Raw genomic sequence first — 14,390 nt, forward strand, 5'->3', positions numbered from 1 at the left:
ATTTTAGAACAGCCATTAAAACAGACACCTAAACAAACATCTTGCTTTATTGATTCATTTATGTCCGCTAGTTAGAACCGGACATGGAACAACAGACTGGTTCCAAATCGAGAAAGGAGTATGCCAAGGCTGTACATTGTCACCCTGCTTATTTAACTTATATGCAGAGTACATCATGTGAAATGCCAGGCTGGATGAAGCACAAGCTGGATTCAAGATTGCTGGGAGAAGTATCAATAACCTCAGATATGCAGAAGACACCACCCTTAAGGCAGAAAGTGAAGAAGAACTAAAGAGCCTCTTGATCAAAGTGAAAAAGGAGAGTGAAAAAGTCTCATGGAGCTAACATTCTAGTGGGAAGAGGAGAGATAATAGACAAATAAATGAATAAATAAGCAATTTAAGTGTTACGGGTAGAATAAAACAGGAAATTGTGATAGAAATTGGGTAGGGTGGGGTAGGACCTACTTTAGCAATGGAGTCAGAGAAGGCTCCTCTGAGAAATGATGCTAGAGTTGGGACTTGGACAATGGGAAGGAGCCAGCCATGTGAAGACCTGAGGGGAGAACACTCGAGAACAAGTGGAAAGGCTCCAAGGCAAGAACATACATGGCTCATTGAGGAACAGAAAGAAACTAGCGTGACAGGCATATACTAAGTGAAGGGAAAGGTCATACATTAAGGCTTAGGAAGTGACCAGGGCCTGGATACAAGGCCCTGAGGAAATGAGAAAATTCCTTTCAAACTCCAGGCTCCGAAGGCCTTTTCTTCCACAAAGCATCAATGCAGAGGTTAGTGCCCTCAGAATTTCTTTTCCATTTTGTTTCTTATCATTCTTATCAGAAATCTTTTTACCAAACTGAACTATCAAAAGTGTTCCTTCCAGATTTATGTTCTAGCCTCTTGCTTTACAGATGTCCCTCCTTAAATTATTCCTCCTCTTTCTTAAATATGTGAAAATCTCCATACAAACGTATGTAAGAAAGTCTAGGGAAATTTTGTGTTTGCTTAATATAAGATGAAAGGGGTTCGAGTGATCAGAAATGGTTCAAAGAACAAGTGAAAGTTAGCCTGGAAAAGATACAACCCAAATTAATGACAATGAGTTCCAAATACTTTAAACAGGTGAACCCATAGAACAGAGACACTCTAAATCATTATTTCAACATTAAAATGGGCTGCCTTGTGAAACAGTGATCTCCCTATCAACTAGGAGTACTCATGAAGAGACGTACAATGTACAGGACATTTCTACATCATTTTTTTTTAACCTGAGGTATAACATATAACACTATCTTAGTTTCAGGTGTGCAACATAATGATTTAATATTAGTATATATTGTGAAATGATCGCCACAAATACATGTAGTTAACATCCATCCCTGCAGATAGTTACAAATTGTTTTTCTTGTAATAACTTTAAGATCTGCTCCCTTAATGACTTTCAAATACACAGTGCAATATTACTAGGTATAGTTACGATGCTTCTGCATTGCGTTTGTCGAATGGACTCAACCACTTTTAGATCAAGGATTTCAGGCCTTGATGAAATCTATGAATCAGAACAAGAATCTCTGCTCTCAAAGATATCACTTCTTTTTTCTTATTTTCTGTTTATTTTTCCAAAGTACAGTATAATTACTCAGAGGCTAGATGATACATTCTTTAGAAGAACAAGAGGGGATGTTAGGAAAGTTTGTGGCCCATTCCCTAATGACTGAGCAAGATATCATATAAGTCAAATCACTCTCTCTGTGAAAGGCTTTCCTTTCTGGTGCCTTTTTAGTGTCAGGATGTAGGACCAGATGAATTACCCACTAAAATGAGGAAGTTTGATTACTGACATAAAAGTTAATATTCTTATACATGAGGATAGAAACAATCTCTTAAAACAATGGGTAACGATGATGTATAAATTAATTCTCAATTACTACAATGGTAATTGAACAGCTATTTCTGGTTTCATAATTTGGAAACTCATTCAATGATTCCTTCATTTATTCCGTAAATGATGACAAAAGTCAGTTTCCCTGGTCTTCGCAGAACACATGTGACAGTTTCTGCCCTCAAGGAATTCCCAAGTTGGTAGGTGTTGGTGAGGGAGAGGATAAGGATCTGATAAGTACATTGCTAGCACAATCATTGTCATGATTGATTTCAATGATAAAGAATCCTTCCACCAATGAGGATGGGGCAAATCAAGGTGCCTCAGTTGGAGAGAAATGAGTATGTGGTCAGGCCTACAGCAGTGAGTCAGTGGGGCAGGCAATGTTTAGCTGACAGCTTGCAGCTGCTGAGCTGAAGCTTGGAGTTCACATGGCGAAAAGAAAAAGAATGGGGAGGAGATGGGCATGTGGGCACGAATGAGGGTTACCACTGGTCTGGAAGAGGGTCAGAAGGGCTTGGAATTGCAGACTAAACATTATTTTCTGTGTGCAGTAGGTAGCCATTGAAGAACTGTATAAAAAGGATTGTGCTTTAGGAAGATGATTGTCCACAGATGAAACTTCAAGGTGAATTGGAAGGAGGAGATTATGGAGATAGAAACCAACCAGAAAGCTATTCCAGCAATCCAGGATGGTAACTTACATTAACATATGTTCAGCTGGAATCTCCAGTAAGGAAAAAACACGATTGTTCCTAAAGTGCATGCTGATGGAAACAAAACATGATGAACTCCTCAAATAAACATCCCCAGTTCTAAGATTCTAGTCTTTTAAAAAATAGTAGCATCAAAGGCTTTTTCTGCATCTATTGAGATTATCATATGGTTTTTATCTTTCAATTTGTTAATATGGTATATCACACTGATTGATTCGTGTATGTTGAAGAATCCTTGCATCCCTGGAATAAACACAACTTGATCATGGTGTATGAGCTTTTTGATATGTTGCTGAATTTAAAATTTTGTTGAGGATTTTTGCATCTATGTCCATCAGTGATACTGCCTGTAGTTTTCTTTTTCTGTGTTGTCTTTGTCTGGTTTTGGTATCAGGGTGATGATAGCCTCATAAAATGGGTTTGGAAGTGTTCCTTCCTCTGGAATTTTTTGAAAGAGTTTTAGAAGGATAGGCATTATCTCTTCTCTAATGTTTGATAGCACTCTCTCGTGAAGCCATCTGGTCCTGGGCTTTTGTTTTTTGGGAGATTTTTTATCACAGCTTCAATTTCAGTGCTTGTAATTGGGTTGTTCATAATTTCAGCACTGCTTCATTATTAAAAATCTTCAAAAAATGGGCATAGAAGGAACCTACCTCAACTTGATAAAGGCCATACATGATATACCTACAGCAAACATTATTCTCAATAGTGAAAAACTGAAAGCATGCCCCCTAAGATCAAGAACAAGACAAGGGTGCCCACTTTCCCCACTATTACTCAACATAGTTCTGGAAATCCTAGTTACAGCAATCAGAGAAGAAAAAGACATAAAAGTAATCCAGATTGGAAAAGAAGAAATAAAGCTCTAATTGCAGATGACATGATACTGTACATAGAAAACCCTAAAGATAGTATCGAAAATTACTAGAGCTAATCAATGATTTAACAAAGTTGCAGGATACAAAATGAATACACAGAAATCATTTGCATCTCTATATACTAACAATGAAAAATCAGAAAGAGAAATTAAGGAATCAATCCCATTCACTGTTGCAACAAAAAGAATTAAATATCTAGGAATAAACTTACCTAAGGAGACAAAAGAACTGTACACAGAAAAGTATAAGACACTGATGAAAGAAATCAAAGATGACATAAATAGATGGAGAGATATTCCATGTTCCTGGGTAGGAAGAATCAATATTGTGAAAATGACTATATTACCAAACACAATCTACAGATTCAATGTGATCCCTATCAAATTACCAATGACATTTTTCACAGAACTAGGACAAAAAAATTTACAATTCATATGGAAACACAAAAGACCACAAATAGCCAAAGCAGTCCTGAGAAAGAAGAATGGAGCTGGAGGCATCAACCTTTCTGACTTCAGATTATACTACAAAGCTATAGTTATCAAGACAGTATGGTACTGGCACAAAAACAGAAACAGACCAATGGAACAAGACAGAAAGCCCAGAAATAAACCCATGCTCCCTTTGGGTACCTTATATTTGACAAAGGAGGCAAGAATATACAATGGGGCAAAGACAGCCTCTTCAATAAATGGTGTGGGAAAACCAGACAGCTACATGTAAAAGAATGAAATTAGAACATTTCCTAATACCATACACAAAGATAAACTCAAAATGAATTAAAGACCTAAACATAAGATCAGAAACTATAAAACTCTTAGAGGAAAACATACACAGAACACTTGGTGACATAAATCAAAGAAAGATCCTTTATGACCCACCTCCTAGAGTAATGGAAATAAAAACAAAAGTAAACAAGTGGGACCTGATTAAACTAAAAAGATTTGCACAGCAAAGGAAACTATAAGCAAGGTGAAAAGACAACCCTCAGAATGGGAGAAAATAATAGCATATGAAACAACTGACAAAGGATTAATTTCCAAAATATACAAGCAGCTCATACAACTCAATACCAGAAAAACAAACAACCCAATCAAAAAGTGGGAAAAAGACCTAAAAAGATATTTCTCCAAAGACAACATAGAGATGGCTAACAGACACATGAATAGATGCTCAACATGGCTCATTATTAGAGAAATGGAAACCAAAACAACAATCAGATATCACCTCATACCAGTCAGAATGGCCATCATCAAAAAGTTTGCAAACAATAAATGCTGCAGGGGGTGTGGAGAAAAGGGAATGTTCTTGCACTGTTGGTGGGAATGTAAATTGATGCAGTTACTATGGAAGACAGTATGGAGATTCCTTAAAATACTAGGAATAAAGCCACCATATGACCCAGCAATCCCACTCCTAGGCATATACCCTGAAGAAACCAAAATTGAAAAAGACACATGTATCCCATTGTTCATTGCAGCACCATTTACAATAGCTAGAACATGGAAGCAACATAGATGTCCATCAACAGATGAATGGATAAAGAAGTTACAGTACATATACACAATGGAATATTACTCAGCCATAAAAAGGAACGCCTTTGAGTCAGTTCTAATGAGGTGGATGAACCTAGAACTTATGAAGTAAGTCAGAAAGAGAAAGAGAAATATTGTATTCTAACGCATATATATGGAATCTAGAAAAATGGTACTGAAGAATTTCCTTACAGGGCAGCAGTGGAGAAACAGACATAGAGAACAGACTTATGGATATGGGGAGAGGGGAGGAGAGGGTAAGATGTATGGAGAGAGTAACATGGAAACTTACATTACCACATATAAAATAGATAGCCAATGGGAATTTTTTATATTACCACATGTAAAATAGATAGCCAATGGGAATTTGCTGTATGGCTAAGAAACTCAAATAGGGGCTCTGTATCAACGTAGAGGGGTGGGATTGGAGAGAGATGGGAGGGAGGTTCAAAAGAGAGGGGATATATGTATACCCATGGTGGATTCATGTGGAGGTTTGACATAAAACAACAAAATTCTATAAAGCAACTATCCCTCAATAAAAAATAAATTTAAAAAAATAGTAGCATCATAACAGAATTATTGGATGTAGATCATTGTGATGGTTGAAAACTGAAACTCCAGCTCTATCCCTTTGCCAGGAAACTAATTAAATACCAGCTCTTCAAATGCCATTAGTTTCACAAACTTGACGTGGATTCCCTGCTTGGGCTCTGCACCGTTACTGAGCTAATGAGCTAGGGTTCAAATAGGAACAGGTAGCTTTTCTGGCCACACTGATTACTTACAGAATTTCACTGGAAGCATTTTCTGATGTTAAAGCATTTTTTTGCATTTGCTTTTCCTCTGGTTCTATAATTTGCTTCTCTTTTCCAAAAATTGGTTTCCTCACAGCAAGCTTGGCTCCAGACACAATGTCACTTTGGACTTCTAAAACAAGAGCTAAACAAAAATGCACAAATTGCAAGGACATATTAGTTATGATCTCAGAGCTTTAGGATTTTGAAAACACGTGTTAAAATAAAAATGCAGAAACTTTCCAGCTGTTGTGTCTAAGAGAATACATTCTAAGTGTAATTGATAGCTGCTCTTTAAACTAATAAATTGAATTTCACTTAATTTAATTTTTGTAGATTCTTTCCTCTCAAGATATTTTCAGTCAAAAGTGCTAAAAATAGGTCTTTCCAAAAATGAGCTAGCTATTGTAAACTGTAACTATTCAAATGGGTTACATTATCTAGACATATGCCTTTAGATCATTCTCTGGGATCCCAGACACCTCAGTGAAAGTTCCCAATGCCTTGAGAGACACATGAAAGTGTAATATACGGTGTTCAATATATACAATAAGATACTATATTAAATTTTATTAATGAATGTTCTCTTTTTCCTTTCTATGTTTAGGATCTTTGTCCTGGTCCTGGGGTATCCTTCAGGCAAGATGGAAGACCATGAGGAAATGAGCAACATTACAAGAGGAAAGCATAAGTACAAATTCAGTTTTGACATTCAAGCACAAGACTATGGCCACGCAGGTCAGGATGACACTGTTATGATTTGGGATTTTTTTTTTTTTTTTCTAAAGGCCTTTAGCTCCCATTTAACTCATCACAGTTTTCATCTCAGAGTTGAGCTGGAGGAACCCTGCCGTTTCTGGGCCTGAGGGAACCTGTGGTGGAACACAGACAAAGGTGGACAACCAGCCCTGGGTATCAGGATTGCCTCCCACAGGCGTCTGAGCTAGGTGAGGAAACACCAAGGACACCGCCCATTGTTCAGGACACGGTGATGAGTTGCCTCTTGAGCTCTCCTCACCCTTTCAATCTATGTGAAGCTGGATCTGGTTTCTGGGATGTGCAGCCATGACCCAGGATTTACTGACAGCCACGCGGAGGAGCTTTGCAGAAGTGGCTGCCAGCCAGGGGTCGAGAGGTTTTGTGGCAAGGTTTGCAGAGACAGCTACCCAGCCACAACCAGCCTGCAGAGAGCATAGGAGAGGTGGAGCCAGGTAGGAAGCACTACCCCATCCAAAGCATTGTCTGGGCCAGAAGAATGGCACTGTCACCCAGCCATGGACTTCAGCCAGCAGGGCCCAGAAAGCAAGAGGATCTGCACCCCCAAGTTCCTTCCTTCCATCCTAGAGAAGAACTAAAGTGAGAGTCTGGAAACTGGGACAACTGAAAGCCTTCCCTAAAGGGCCGATTTAATTAAATGGATGGGACAAATGTAAACCCAATAGTACATTTAAAGTTTTTCTTGTTGGGGGTGTACCTGGGGTTCACAAAGAAGGCCCAATTTGTTAAAGACAAAGTAAAGTATGCTTTCTTTGTACATTCAAAGTACAGTGTGAATTAAAGTTGCAACTCTTAAATATAAAAATTAGCCTAACACTAAATAGTAAGATGCAGGGGTGAAATATAATCTGTTTAAACAAGCAAATTTCTTTCTAAGAAGCCATATCATTAAGGGTTTTTTTTTTTTTTTGGCTGTGTTTGTGTGTGTGTGTGTGTGTGTATATATATATATATATATATATATATATATATATATATAGAGAGAGAGAGAGAGAGAGAGAGAGAGAGAGAGAGAAGGTAAATAATTCCAATACTTACCCTCTATCTTATGCATACTGCAGAAGATTTGAATTTTAGAAATATCTGATGCTAGGTTCCTTAGGAAGATTTGCTTCTTTTGCTGAGCAATGGACAGGTCAGGATTGATCCAATGTTCACCACATGAAACATACACCTACCAAAGAAATAAGTCTCTAATCTCATACAACTGCTCATGGCAGCATCATTACATCCCAGACTGGAAACAATCAAAACATCCTATAATAAGTGAAATACGGTGAAACAAATTATGGCCCCATACTCAGTGATAAAAGGAATAATGCTCAGTGATAAAAAGGCCCAATCTATCGATAAATGCAACAAAATTGATGGATCTATAGGTTTTGTACTAAAAGAAGTACTTCTCCATATATCTTTGCAACTTCCTATGAATCTCTATGAACCTTTAATTCAAAATATTAATAAGAAGTTGCAGAAAAAATAAAGGCGATAAAGAAAAGAAGGAAGGGAGGGATGTGGGGGAGGATAAATAGGTATAAATCAGGGGTTTGTAAACTATGTTGTGCTAAGTCACTTCAGTCTTGTCTGACTCTTTGTGACCCCATGGACTGTAGCCTGCCACACTCCTCTATCCATGGGATTCTCCAGGCAAGAATACTGGGTCGGTTTGCCATTTCCTTTTCCAAGGGATCTTCCTGACCTAGGGATCAAAGCCACGTTTCTTATGTCTTCCTCATTGGCAGGTTGGTTCTTTACCACTCACACAACCTGGGAATGAATGAATGAATGAAAGTTGCTCAGTTGTGTCCGACTCTTTGTAACTCCACGGACTGTCCATGGAATTCTCCAGGCAAGAATACTGGAGTGGGTTGCCATTGCCTTCTCCAGGGAATCTTTCTGACCCAGGGATCGAAGCTGGGTCTCCTGCATTACAGGCAGATTATTTACCATCTGAGCTACTGGGAGGGCTGAGGTCCAAATCTTGCTCACAGCCTGCTCTTGTAAATAAAGTTTTATTGGAACACAGCTATGCCCACTCATTTGCATATCTGTGACTGCTTTTGTGCTACAGAGGCAAAGTTGATATTTCAATAGATTCCATATGGCCTGTAAATATTAGGAAGCGTCAGTTCACAAAAAAACTCCAACAACCCCTGGTATGAATGAACTTGTAGAATATGCATCAAACTGTTATTGAACATTTCTAGATGCTGAGATGATGGATGATACTTTTACTTTTTGCTTATGTGTACTTTTTAAATGTCCTTAAATAAATACATATTTCATTGAAGTGAGAAAAAAATAGAGTAATATATTGAGAAAGACTTGGTAAAAAAAGAAAAAAAAAAGAAACTCAATTCTGCCTTTTTTGAGGTCACTTGCTGATCATGCATACTTTCTATGTCAACCCAGGGGGAAGTTTCCTGAAAAATATCTTCTTTCTGATAAACAAGGTTTTTCTTCTCTCACAGACATACTTAATCATGTGACTGTTCATGAAGTTTCAATCTCCACGTCAGTGTCTCAGAACAGTTGGACAGATTCATTTCTAGCAAATGTGCTGGATCTTTTAACAATCACTCCTAACTCCATCTCATTCTCCTTTCACTCCGGCTCCCTCTGCCCTGGTGGCCTCAATGACTTATCTTTAGATTTATCTTTTTGCATCGTATGCTTTATTGCATCATCCTTAAATTCTTTCCAAAACAACACAGTGAATAAGCACAGCAGCAAACCCAAAAATATTAGAAGGAAACAAACAAGACACCTGGCAGGGATAGAGTCAGGATTCAAAACACAATCTAGCAAGCTCCAAGAACAGAGGCTCTCCGCTCCTCCATGCTGCCTCTAATATTAGTCAATGGTACTGGGGCTTAAAACTCTTTCAAGGGGTCCTGACATTCAGAGCCTGAGTCAAGTTCTAACAATTTGGTACAAGCTTGGTTCTCTGTTCACAGAATTTCAGGCATCCATCAAAGTGGGTTTTCTTCTCAAGCTGATACTTCAAATTCCGTAAGTGGGAGAAAAGGCTGGGCAGCTAAAGTCCTTTCACTCCTTAGCATTCTTCAATCACTCAAATTGTTGTGGTTGAAATGTTTCGTCACTAAGTTGTGTCCGACTCTTTTGTGTCCACATGGACTGTAGCCCACCAGGCTCCTCCATCCATGGGATTCTCCAGGCAAGAATACTGCAGTGGGGTGCCATTTCCTTCTCCAGGGGATCCTCCAGACCCAGGGATCAAACCCTTGTCTCCTGCACTGGCACGCAGAGTCTTTATCAGTGAGCCACTTGGGAAACCCAAGCACTCAAATAGTGTGTGAGAAACTAGATATGAGGGGTTTTTTTTGTTTTTTGTTTTTTCCCTGAAAAGGTGAAATTATCATTTAGGAAGAAATTGTTTAAAAACCACATTTTGAAAACAACATAGAATTTACCTCCTTAAAAGAGCAGGGCAGAATTCACAAGTGGGTAATAATTTGGTTCTCTCCACTTTCTGCCTTCATTTATTTATAAGGTGGTTGTGATGAGCATTAAATGAGTTCTGTCATATACAGCCCTGAAAATCATGCCTGACACATAGAAAGCACGCAACAATAAGCTATTTGTAGTACTTTCTGATGTTTGCTGAATTAAGATAATTGTGAGAAAAAAAATAGGAGGAAAAGATGGTGCTTGAAGTCTTATATTGAAAAATATTTTTCTTTTAATAGTACCAGTATAATAATATTCCTAGTTTCATGGTCATGTTTTTACCAGTTCATCTCTTTGAAGTTCTTTTAGGGTGAAGATTTCCTTTCCTTTTTCATTGAACAATCTCCGAGCTGCAGAAGGTAAATTTAAAATTTCAGTGCACCTGTAATATAGACACAAAAATTGACCTTGCATGTGGAAAGTTTCCAGCAGAGAAGAGAGTAAATCAAAGAAATCAAGCTGGGTCATTAACTACAACTAGCTCTACAGGACTGTGGGACAGTTGAGAGCTCAGTCCTGGAATCTATCAGATGCCTTTTGAATCTCATTCCCCCTCTTCAGGTGTAGGACTTGGGCAAATTATTTAAACTCTCTAAGCCTAAATTACTTACCTGTCAAGGCTGTTGTGAAAATTAAGGGTTGATTATGAAATGTCCTTATTAGCACAGTGCCAAGCACGATCAACAAGCAATAAAAATATATATATATATATATCATTATTGACTTTTCACTCCTCACCACGCCCCTGTGAAATGAAAGTCGTTCAGTCATGTCTGGCTCTTAGCCCATAGAATTCTCCAGGATGGAATACTGGAGTGAGTAGCTGTACCCTTCTCCAAGGGATGTTCCCAACCCAGGAATCAAACCCAGGTCTCACGCATTGCAGGCAGAGTCTTTCCACATTGCAGGCAGATTCTTTACCATCTGAGCCTCCAGAAAAGCCCCAACATGCCCCTATGCTTTCCTATTTGTGGGTCTTTTCTCTTGTTCTTGTTTCCATATAAAACACCTTCCTCAGCTTTTGCTGTTGAAGTTCTGCTCTTTTTCCAAAGTTACATCCATCACCCAGTAGGTCCTCATCTCTCTCCACAAGAAGTGATTCCTAATAGCCCTTTAAGTCCCTTTAAAATAGGAATTTTTTGCCAGGTTAAACATTCAATAGTGATATTTTTTCCCCCTCAAACAAGCACTGAGCCAGTCTTGTTGATATCGAGATGAATGATACAGCTGCCCTGTTTCCTGGGAGGCTTCCTCTCTAGTCAGGGGGAGAGACTGGTCAGTAACTGAAGTGTAATATGAACTAGTGGAGTTGTCAGAGGCACCTGGCCAGGGTGCTGTGAGAACACAGAGGAAAAACAACAAATTCCTCCAGGGAAGCCTCAGCTAGGGAAGTGACATTTAGCGGTGGACTTTGATGAATAAGGACTTCCCTGGTGGCTCAGATGGTAAAGCGTCCGTCCGCCTACAATGCGGGAGACCTGGGTTCAATCTTTGGGTTGGGAAGATCTCCTGGAGAAGGAAATGGCAATCCACTCCAGCATTCTTGCCTGGAAAATTTCATGGATGGAGAAGCCTGGTAGGCTACATTCCATGGGGTTGCAAAGAGTTGGACACGACTGAGTGATTTCACTTTCACTATCACTTTGACTTTGATGAATAAATAGGAGTTCACCAAGTATAGGATTAGGACTCAGAGAAGTTTTACATGGCTGGAGCTGGGTTTGTGGACAGGAGGTGGAGCCAGATAAAGCTGGTAAAGAAGATAGGAAACAATTGGGAACCACTTAGGATGCCAGACTAATGAACGTGGCCTCTATCCTGTAAGTATCAGGAAGTCATTGGGGGTATTAGGGCAGAGGAATGGTGCAGTCAGATCTGCTTTTTAGAAAGAGAACTGTCAGAAAAGTGGAAGGTGTGCTGGAGGTGGAGAGGTGGAGTTCATATAGTCATTTATGGTAGAGGTAAGGAGGTAGAATTGCGGGGAAGAGAAAGAAGAGCTAAACAGAGTGATGGGGCATGCCCGAAGAATGCTGTTTTCTATTAAAATGTGCTGTCTATAGTAAATGAGTTAGAAGCGACTTTGTGCTCATCAAGAAAACCCAGTTGTATGAAAAATATTTCTCAATTTTATTTCCTTTGATGGCATAAAGAAATTTAAGCCAGTAATTAGGCTCCCATTTTTCTGAGAGGTCTTAGAAGAAAATAAGCCAGTGGGAATTCAGTCTCTGCTTCTCCTGTCACAACTCTGGAGGCTGATGGATTGGTGAGGACTGGGCTAGGTTTCTCATCCACAGGAGTTGTTGAGGTGGAGGGATGGGTGGGGGATAGGAGACTGTAAGAAGATTGAGCCCCAATTGAAAGATTTGCTTAATTTTCTCTGGATGCTGCCCAAAGATTCTGCTACCTACCCTAGATTCAAGCATGACCTAAGGAGAGTTACCATCATCATAACCTGCTCCCACTTACATTTTCCTGGGAGAATTTTGGACTACGGCAGTTATCTAGTTTAGGACAACTGGGAGAAGAGAGTGAATAGGAAGTTGGCAGATTTTTCTTCCTTCCATTCTTGGAAACCCTATTTTAATAGTGCTGAATTTAATTGGTCTGAGTAGCTGTGTTTGGGGTCGCACAGAGTCGGACACGACTGAAGCGACTTAGCAGCAGCAGCAGCAGCAGCAGCTGTGTTAGAGATTAGCTGCTTCCTCTGTGCTGAATTCCTCTAGCTAGTTCACGTGCCAGCCAGCATCAACAGAGAGAAAAGAAAGGAACTGACTCTTAAGTGCCTAAGAAGGAATGTGGACTTTGGAGTCAGTTTGACTGGGTTCAAACTCCTGCCTTCTCATGAATAGGCTCTGTAACCTTGGAGAAGTTACTTAACTTCTCTGAGCCTAATTTTCCCCATCTAAGGTAGACAGAGCAGTACTTCTCTCATAGGGATATCGTACAGATTAAATGTATGAATCCCTGTAAAGCATCTGACACATACAAGTCAGCAACATGTTGTTAAAATGAACCATGCACTGCAAGCACTTCATATCTGTTCTCTTGCTTAATTCTCACACCCTTTCTGAGAAGCCCATTTTATGGATGATGAAACTGAGCCTGGAGCTTAATCAAGTTCCTCACCCAAGGTCACAAAATTAGTGAGTTCAAAAGCTGAAATTCAAACCTGAAACTCTCTGGGTCTTTTTACTGCAGCATATGGCCTCCTGAGAGGGCATTATCATAGAATAACAGGGAGAAATTGAGACTGAGATGCTCAATGAGGGGTTTGGGATTTCTCTGTTGCATGAAAGCAAAGGTGAAATCCTCTGACTCTGACACCAGAAGTTAGGACTGATAACCATGTGGCTTTGATTTACAGAGAATCTAGAAAAGCAGAGTTTTATCTCCGACTTCACTCTCTCAGGACTGGTTTTTCCAATAGTCCATGTTGCCTGCAAATTGAGATATCAACAAAATGGTATATACCTATTATTTTTAAATGGGGATTATTATGCTTATTACATTAGATTTTCCTTAGGCTTTGCAGATGGAAGAGTCACTAGCAACAAAGCTTCCCAAAACTGTCTAGAGTGAATTATTAAATTACTGAAGGGTGGCATAATTTTCCTTAAATTCTGTACAACTGTCATCTCATATTGAAGAAGACATATTTTGCAAAAAGTTTATATCAAGTATTCTGCCATTGAACAGTTATCAAAGTCTATGGGAATAATTCTTATTTGGGTAAGAAGATACTGATCAAAAGAAAATTACAATGTACTTCACAAACATGATATAGATTCAGTTCAGTTCAGTTCAGTTGCTCAGTCGTGTCCAACTCTTTGCGACCCCATGAATCACAGCACGCCAGGCCTCCCTGTCCATCACCAACTCCTGGAGTTCACTCAGACTCAACGTCCATCGAGTCAGTGATGCCATCCAGGCATCTCATCCTCTGTCATCCCCTTTTCCTCCTGCCCCCAATCCCTCTCAGCATCAGAGTCTTTTCCAATGAGTCAACTCTTCGCATGAAGTGGCCAAAGTACTGGAGTTTCAGCTTTAGCATCATTCCTTCCAAAGAACACCCAGGACTGATCTCCTTTAGAATGGACTGGTTGGATCTCTTTGCAGTCCAAGGGACTCTCAGGAGTCTTCTCCAACACCACAGTTCAAAAACATCAATTCTTTAGCGCTCAACTTTCTTCACAGTCCAACTCTCACATCCATACATGACCACTGGAAAAACCATAGCCTTGACTAGATGGACCTTTGTTGGCAAAGTAACGTCTCTGCTTTTCAATATGCTATCTAGGTTGGTCATTACTTTTTTTTCCAAGGAGTAAGCG

General features: G+C 39.4%; 1 protein-coding gene across 2 annotated transcripts in view; it reads right to left on the reverse strand.

Moving 5' to 3' along the window:
• The window catches only part of DCDC1 (doublecortin domain containing 1), a 476,813-nt gene that overhangs the window by 65,596 nt on the left and 396,827 nt on the right, over window positions 1-14,390 (reverse strand). For both annotated transcript variants that reach the window (XM_060400033.1, XM_042233308.2), the window contains exons 23-25: window positions 10,342-10,441; window positions 7,627-7,762; window positions 5,803-5,956 (exon numbers count right to left, since the gene is read on the reverse strand). In XM_060400033.1, the coding sequence (XP_060256016.1) occupies window positions 5,803-5,956; window positions 7,627-7,762; window positions 10,342-10,441 (390 nt within the window). The remainder of the gene's footprint in view (window positions 1-5,802; window positions 5,957-7,626; window positions 7,763-10,341; window positions 10,442-14,390) is intronic.

The sequence above is a fragment of the Ovis aries genome, chromosome 15 (genome assembly GCF_016772045.2).
Source record: "Ovis aries strain OAR_USU_Benz2616 breed Rambouillet chromosome 15, ARS-UI_Ramb_v3.0, whole genome shotgun sequence".
NCBI lineage: Eukaryota > Metazoa > Chordata > Mammalia > Artiodactyla > Bovidae > Ovis > Ovis aries.